Genomic DNA, 8,188 nt, shown 5'->3' with positions numbered 1-8,188 from the left:
CACTGGAGGTCATGCTGTGAGAGAATGTGTTGAAGGAACTGGCCATGCTTAGCCTGGACAAGGGAAGACCTAGATGGAGATGAACAGCAGGATTTCATGTTGAGAAGGCTGCTGTGTAAAAGAGGGATTCACCCTACAGAGCAAAACTGGGAATAGTTGGGAGGAAAAGGGAGGAGAGGAAGGGAAGATGAGAAGAGGCAGATTTGGGAAGACTGTCTAACAATCAGGGCTTTCCAGTAGAAGAGCTGAGAAAAGCTGAAAGAGGTTGGGGTGGGGCAGTAGAGAGAGGGCCTACCTGGAGGGGGATTCCTCTTTGGGTCTATGAGTTCTTTTCCAGCTTTTGAGATTCTGGGATGCTTGGAGCTATGGGGGCTGATGGGATCTTCAGGAGATGCCCAGAGCCTGGACCAATCCCTCCCTGGTCTTGGCAGGATTACTTTTTTTATAAAGCCAGTAACTTTAAAACCACGTATGGCATTCACATTGAAATGACAAGCTATGGTAAGATTTATGATTTGGGAGCCCAGAATCGCCTGCCAGACATCATCTTTTTGGACAAGGGGACCAGCTACAGATTCATCGTTTACATAATCTCTCAGAAAAGTGACGAGAAAGGTGGGCAGGCCTATGGGAATTCCAAGGGCTGGTGGAATGGAATTGGGCTGGGGGGAAGATGGTGGGGCTGGGAGGAGGGTCTCTGAGCTGTGGACCCACTCTTGTCTCCCTCCTCCCCCGGCAGAAAGATTCCAAGGCAAAGACAATTTGCATATGGCTGTGATATTGGCTGACCCCTCATGTATATCAGTAACAGTGAATGAGAAAATGTATATTAATAAAGGTTCCTCAGTGTTTACGGTAAGCTGGGCAGCCAGTGTGAACATGGGTGTGTGCATGTGTGTGTGCGCGTGCCAGTGTGTGTCTTCTAGCTGCAGTCCAATTCCCCTGGATTCTTGGCCAAGGAAGAATTAACATCCTGGGCATCAGATGAGGAAACTATGACTGAGAAAGACCAAAGAAATGGTCTAGGGGTGGCTAAGTGGCACAGTGAATAGTGCACTGGCTCTGGAGTCAGGAGGACCTGAGTTCAAATCCGGCCTCAGACACTTAATACAACACTTACTAGCCATGTGACCTTGGGCAAGTCACAACCCCAATTTCCCCTCCAAAAAGCCAAAAAAAAAAAAGAAATGGTCTAGGTTCCATACCAAGGGAGGTCTCAGTTGCAAGCCCCGAGCCCCTTTGGCCACCATAGTGCCTCAATTCACCATTCAACACCATGAGCATTAATTAGGTGCCTTTATATACCAGACACTTGTACTACACATGGGATACAAAGTCCAACAACATATTTGTTTTTCTTGTCTCAAGGAGTTTACAATCTATGACACATAGGCACACAAGATACATACACAGGCACAATCACTCAGAGAAAGGTTGTGATTGAGTAACATAGCCAGGTTGGGCCTTCAGACCCTTGGAAAGACTCAGAACCCTCCTCCCCTCCTCTCTTCTGGAAGAGGATTGAGGGGGTGGTAGGGAGGAGCTCTCCAGAACCCCAGGTCCTTAGCACCTTCCCTTTGACCTGAACAGGTGACTATCCAGGACAAACGCTATTGCTTCAATCAAAGTATCAGTGGACAAAACCTGATAAAAACAGCGTTAACCGTCAAGGTGGGAAATAAGGAGTGACAGGGAAGGATCACCCCTCTGTCTACTGGGTGGGAAGGTGGTCCACAAATGACAGGGTTAGCAGAGAGGAGTCCCCAATTGACAATGAGGAGCAAAAGACCCCTTGTTCCTGGGATAGCAGTAAAAGAAATGGGGTTGGGGGTAAGTAGCTGTCCAGCACTGAGCAGTCCTCTCTACAGATGTCTGACTCCATTGGGAAGTGCTTTCGTAGAACCCGCCATGGATATCGGCTACTGGTAACCAAAGAGAGACCCTTAGGGGAGGGGGACACTCTCCAGCCTGGGCTCCGGTCATCCCAAGGCAGGGAGGGTGAAGAGTTCATTCTCCTGCTCACTCAAAACTGACCCCCCTCTTACCCCTTCCCATTCCCACCGCCCATATGGGAACAGTAAAACAGATGCACTGGGCCTTGTCCTTGGGTGGTTTGCAGTTCTTCCTCATCACTCACAGAAAATGAAAACTCTAAACTTCATGTTCTAGAGAATAATGAGGAAGGGATCTTAGAGGTCCTGGCACATGCACATTTCCCTCTTTCTCTTGCAGCTTTTTGTATTAGGAGGCAGGGCCCAGCTAGAGTCTGCTCAAGTCAGGAGGGTTGCTCCCAGCCAAGAGGGTACTCTGTGGGTTCCCTGGGAGAAAGAACAGGGCATGTTCCTGCTTCCTCATGACTTGGATTAGAAAGGACAATAGGGGATTGGGAGTAATGGACAAATTTGGTGTTTCTTCCTTCCTCAACTCTTCCCTCTTCCTCTTCCTCTTCCTCTTCCCTCCCCCCACTTCCTTGAGCAGGGCTATGCCATGATCCCCATGTACATTGGCTGTCCCCCAGGCAAGCGGTTGGCCTTTGATGTCACCTCGACCCTTCGGTACAACAAGGAGACCAATAAAAGATACTTTGACTGCGTGCACCCAGACCCTGAAATGCCTTGCTTCTTATTCAGTGATCGTGAGAGAGAGGCCCCTGCCCTGCCACCCAGCACATGACTTTCCCCTAGCCCAGTACCACCCTCTGCCCTACCAAGACCCCACCCTCTTTCCCAGATCAGCTTGGTGCCTTCCTCCCACAGCTTTCATGCCTTTCTTCCTCATTCAAGACATGGTGACTGGTGAGTCAGGAAGCTTCAATGGCAGGTGAGCCCCCAGCCTTCCCTGTTCTGGCTGCCTTTTGGGGAAGCCTGAGGAAAAAACAAACACAGGGATTTCCTGGGGACTTCAGAAGTATTGGAGAGATACCAGTGGTGAGGTACAACCCCTGCCCCAGGAAGTGCTGAAAGATTAAGCCAGGGGTAGGGAAGCTATGGCTTCCAGGACACATGTGGTCCTCTAGGTCCTCGTTTGTGGACTTTTGACTGAATTCAGTTTCACAGAAAAAAAGCTCCTTAATAAAAGCATCTGTTCTGCAAAACTTTGACTTAGTCAAAAGGCTACAGCCAAGGACCTACAGGGCCACATGTGGTGTCAAGGCCACAGGTTTCCCACCCCTGGGCTAAGCTTTTCCTTTAACCTCCCAGGCCATTTTCTTTCCTGTAGACCTCCCCTCTTGGAACCCTAGACTTACTCTGTGTGAGTGGGAGGGGGGGTGGGTTGTGGGTGTGTGGTGGGGGTTGGGTGAGTACAACAGTGCCACTCCCTTTTCCAGGGTGGAGAAGAGTTGGGGGAGGGGGTGGGGAACTGCCTACCTGGCTGGACCTTTGTTGTCCAAGTCCCTGTGTCTCTGGTACAGTTATGTCCTGAAGGTGATTGGAGGAGGAACTTCCCTAGAAGAAATAGTGGATTACTCAGAGGCTGACATCTTCCGCTACAACAGTCCTAAAGACAAGTAACTACCCCAAGCCCACAGGGCTCCATGAGTCCCATATCAGCCTTCCCCAGACACTCTCTCCCTAAACTCCTTTTACTTGAAAGACTTGTGGGTCCAGACAGGCACACACACACACACACACACACACACACACACACACACACACACACGCAAGTCAACATTTGTTGTTCAGTCATTTCAGTCGTGTTTGACCCTTCCTGATCCAGTTTGGGGTTTTCTTGGCAAAGATACTGTAGTAGTTTGCCATTTCCTTCTCTAGCTCATTTTATAGATGAGGAATTGAGGCAAACAGGGTCAAGTAACTTGCCATGGGGTCACACAGTTAGGGAGTGTCTGAAGCCAGATTTGAGCCTAGGTCTACCTGATTCCTGGCCTGGCACTCTAGCCACTGTGCCACCTAGCTGCCCTAAGATAAACTTACATCCCTCCATATACTGATATGAGTGCTGCCAGTTACTATTTACAGGATCTCTGAGTTGGAACGGACCAGATTAGTCATCTAGTCTGACCCACAGGCCTGTTCAACAACCCCCTGTTCAACAACCCCCTCTGTGACCTCTTCAACAAGTGGTCTTCTAGCCTTTGCCTGAAGACCTCCAAAAGAGGGTACTCACCACCTCCAGAAGCAGTCTGCTTCCATCTGAAACCCCTTTCCTGGTTAAGAGGTTTTCCTGCCTTTGGCTAAAATCCAATGCCACTTCTATCCACCTCTTCTCATGTATCAGATCACAGAAGAACAGATTCTGAGCTAAAAGGTCCCTTGAAGGGCCAATCCCCTCATTTTACAGATGAGGACTCTGAGGTCTAGAAAGGTGAAGTAATTTCTCCAAGCTCATATATCTAGTGTGTGTCAGAGCTGGGGTTCAGACTCAGGTCCTCCTGACTTATCTAAATCCAGCACTTGTGCCATGGCACCATTCTTGGCCTCTGGGGCCAAACAGAATCCATATAATCTCTTCTCAACACAGAGGGCCCTCATGAGTCTCACCTTCTCCAGGCTAAGCACAAGTGAAATCTAAGAATTAGAACTCAAGGACTCAATAAGCATTTGTTAATAGCAAGTGTGCCTACTATGAGCTGAGACATGGCCTCAGGCACCACTGTGTACAAACATGTGCACGCACACACAAGAATCCCATGAAGTTTCTAAGTTCACCAGATGGCTGGCCTAGCAGACCCCAGCCAGAACTAGAGCATGGCCTTTCCTCTCTCTAGTACCAACAGCCTCATCTGGACTGCCAGGGAAAACTGGATGGATAGCAATTCCTTTAGCATCCTGCAGCATAACAGCTCTGGCATTGAGTATGCAAAGCCCTGGTCCCTGATCCCTTCTCTCTGCCTCTCCACTATCTGCAGCCTGCTCCCAGCCCCTGAGGAAGGGGATGCAACTTCCTGCCTCCTCAGCATCTGCAGGGTGCTCCTGACCACCTTTCAGGATTAAGGGGGGGAATGTGGGTGGGTGACTGCCTTAAGTCTCCCCAGTCCCACATAGCTCCACAATCCCACTAGGTGGCTGTGCCTGAAGAATTCTCCTTGTCATGACATCGTTCCCACCTCTATCTTTTCTCCTGACTTCTTTTTCAAAATCATGGTGAGCAACAGGTAAGGTTCCATGGGAAAGTGAAGGTGGGATGAGGTGGATGGAGATGGGAGAGCCTCTAGCTTCCCCCTTGGACCTAGTCCCACCCAGGAACATACCCTACTGTCCCTCTGTCCTGGCCAGGGGTGTCGACACCAGCACCTACTGTGATTATCAGCTCATCTTCATCCTCCACCTCCATGGACTCCCACTCAGCACTGGAAGGGCCCGCTTTTTCCTGTGGGTGAGCCTCTTTTCTCTTTGCCCCTCCTCCATCCCCACCAACCCTAACTCCTTTCCCAGTCTTCTCCAATCTGGTGTGGTGGGACCAACTCTGAGCCTAGATTCAGAGGGCCTGGATTTGATTCTTGACTCTGCCAGTTACTTAGGACCTTGGACAAATTATCTGACCTCTCCTAGCCTCAGTTTCCTCATCTGTCACATGAAGTGATTGGATTAGATGTCTTATAAATTTCCTCTCAGCTCTAAATCTATGTTTCCATGGATAAGCCTTTCCATACCCATTCCCCACCCCAACCCCCAGTCCTAAATGACTGATTCCTTCACTCCCTCCATTTTGTGCATCCCCTCCCCTTTTCCTCCTCTACACCATCACCTCTTCCTTTAAACATTTAGGGATCCTGCCTTATGCCCAGCCTTTCATCCCATCTCCTTTGGAGTTCTCAGGGGTTTTTCCCCTTCTTTACCTTCCTTGCCCCACTGTTGTCAGGCTCCTCCCATACCTTCTTGCCCCCATCAGGTATCCCTGTGTGCTACCTTGGGCTCCATCTTTCTCTTCCTCTTGTCCTGCTTCCTCTGGCCACGCTTAAAGAGGTGTTGGATGCTAATTAAGATGAAGTTCACTAATCTCATCACTACAGGTGAAGTGTGGGTCAGGGTGTCCAAGTGCTGGCTAGGCACAAGGCCCAGAGCCTAGCTTAGAGTGACTGTGGGCTAACCAGGGGCAGTGGCAGGGGCAGCATAAGGAAGGGGGTCCAAGGCCTGGCTAGGGGCAGTGTGCAGAGGATTCTGGGGCTAACAAGTGCTGGGGACAGGGATTGTGGGCTAACCAGGAGCAGGAGCAGGGGTGGCTAGCACCCTTTGAGCTGCATTGGAAGGCTAACCCATTAGGACTGGTTCTTCTTCTTGCAGAATCTTTCTACACATACACAACATCTGCCACTACTGTCCCCTCCATGGTCAGCTCCAGGATGAGTGCAGCAGACAGGCTTTCTATTCGAAAATCAAAATCCAAGAAAAGCAATTGAGGCTATGATAGCCTCCACCTATCCCTTCCAGTTTCTCCTTCTCTTCCTTGGCCTCTCCCCTTCCATCCCTTCTGCCCTATTGTCCTCCCTTCCAGTCTTTTGTCAATGTTCCCAAGATACCCCAGTCCTCTTTAACCCAACATCTCCTGAGACTGTCAAGCCTCTCCCAAGTTCCCCTGTCATCTCTCACCACTTCTGGCATCAGCCTTCCCTTCCAGCCTCCCTCATCCTCTGGATCAGTCAATAAAAAGCCACGCCTAGGGAATGGGTGTATTTCCTGCACTGTCTGGGCCAAGGAGAGTCAGAAGGGATCATCTCTTTCCAGGACCAAGGACAATTGGGAGTGGGGGGTGGGGCGGGGGAGGAGTTGGAGAGGGAGACTAGAGCACAAGTACCTGAGAGAAAAGGAGGAGGGAGGGAGGGAGGACTTCCTTCATTGCTGGCCTAAGCTAAGCTGATGCCCAGTATCAACGAGAAGAGGTCGGAAGAGCTCATGGCACAGGGGGTCGTGTTGACAGCACTTTCCTCTCCTCTCTCCTTCCACCCTGGAGTGTCCATCTGTAATGCCATGCACAGAAGCTTTCCAGAAGAAGTGCTAGTGTGAACAGCTTTTTAAAGGTTCTGATTACTCAGTGTAGTGATCACTCTATTCCACAACAAAAGCAAAACATCAAGGTACAGCATAATCCAAAACACAGTATTCCCCATATTTCAACTTATCACAGGAAATCACAACATAATATTCACAACATAGTCTCAAAGTAAAATAGTCACTCTCAGGGCGGCCAGGTGGCTCAGCGAGTAAGAGCACCGGTTCCAGTGTTGGGAAGACCTGGAGATCGAATCCCGGGCTCAGACACTCAGCACCACACCCAGAATAACTGGCCGTGTAACCTTGAGCAAGTTACTTAACCCCAATTGCTTAAAAAAAAAATAGTCACTCTTAAGTTAATTTAAGAAGTCACTTATCAGTAGTATCAAAGTACACTCTTGGGGCAAAGTCTTGATTAACTTAATCAGTCACTAATCAGTAATAATAGTCAAAGTACTCAAAGTACAATCAGTCACTTATTCAGCAAAGTCTTACTAAGTATCATACACAAAACCCCCCATGCTTTAGGTCACTAGTAAACTATAATTCCATAATTACTCAGTACCCAAGGTGAGGTCTTTTCTTCTTGACTTGGGGCCTGTTCTCAGATTCCCTGGATCCCCTTCCATAGTCCCAGATTCTACCTGGATTCAATGGCAGACACCTCCCAGTTCCTTGACCAGTTCTCTGGGGAGGTCCTGCTCCACACTGGTGTTCACAGGGTCTGGTCCATGTCAGCTCTTTCACCATTTATGATCCAAGGAATTCAAGGCTCAACCAAGCCACAAACAAAGTCTCAGCATCCTAGTCATGCTTCGGTCACCTGGGCTCCAGGCTCCTGAGCTCCGGGGCTCCTGGCTCTGGGCGCCTGGGATCCTGTTCAGAAGAAGCTCCACCAAGACAAGTTTTCAGTACTCAGTTCTCTGTTCTTCTGTAGCTGTTATGCCACCAGATCTTGGTCTCAAGGAAATTCTGACTGTGCCTCTCTGGGGCTTTACATATATTCACTGTATCATGTACTTCACTTCCTTTGACCATCCCTTCCTGTTATTTCAGTTAACAGGAGACAAGAGTTCATACCTTCTGTTCCCCCAATCAGAGGCTTGATCAGTTATTAAGTGTTAAGTACCTGCTACTTTTGCCAACACAAAGGGATCTTCAAATTCAAAATTATATTACCATTACACCATCCCACTGATCAAGGAAGGAACTAGGGGAAGGGATCCAGAAGAGGCCTC

The 8,188-nt window shown here is 49.2% G+C and overlaps 1 protein-coding gene across 1 annotated transcript in view; it reads left to right on the top strand.

Annotated features, from left to right (window-relative positions):
- Positions 1-6,358, top strand: part of CATSPERG (cation channel sperm associated auxiliary subunit gamma) — a 97,771-nt gene extending 91,413 nt beyond the window's left edge. The window contains exons 17-28 of the mRNA XM_069078871.1: positions 432-642; positions 752-855; positions 1,591-1,671; positions 1,869-1,925; positions 2,479-2,635; positions 2,757-2,820; positions 3,413-3,508; positions 4,727-4,813; positions 5,021-5,113; positions 5,235-5,334; positions 5,851-5,971; positions 6,243-6,358. Coding sequence (XP_068934972.1) covers positions 432-642; positions 752-855; positions 1,591-1,671; positions 1,869-1,925; positions 2,479-2,635; positions 2,757-2,820; positions 3,413-3,508; positions 4,727-4,813; positions 5,021-5,113; positions 5,235-5,334; positions 5,851-5,971; positions 6,243-6,358 — 1,287 coding nt within the window. The remainder of the gene's footprint in view (positions 1-431; positions 643-751; positions 856-1,590; positions 1,672-1,868; positions 1,926-2,478; positions 2,636-2,756; positions 2,821-3,412; positions 3,509-4,726; positions 4,814-5,020; positions 5,114-5,234; positions 5,335-5,850; positions 5,972-6,242) is intronic.
- Positions 6,359-8,188: the final 1,830 nt, after the last annotated feature.

This window comes from Petaurus breviceps, unplaced genomic scaffold (assembly GCF_028583685.1).
Source record: "Petaurus breviceps papuanus isolate PSGF00001 unplaced genomic scaffold, PetGlider_PUasm1.0 91041, whole genome shotgun sequence".
Lineage (NCBI taxonomy): Eukaryota > Metazoa > Chordata > Mammalia > Diprotodontia > Petauridae > Petaurus > Petaurus breviceps.
This window is presented reverse-complemented; position numbering and strand designations above follow the sequence as displayed.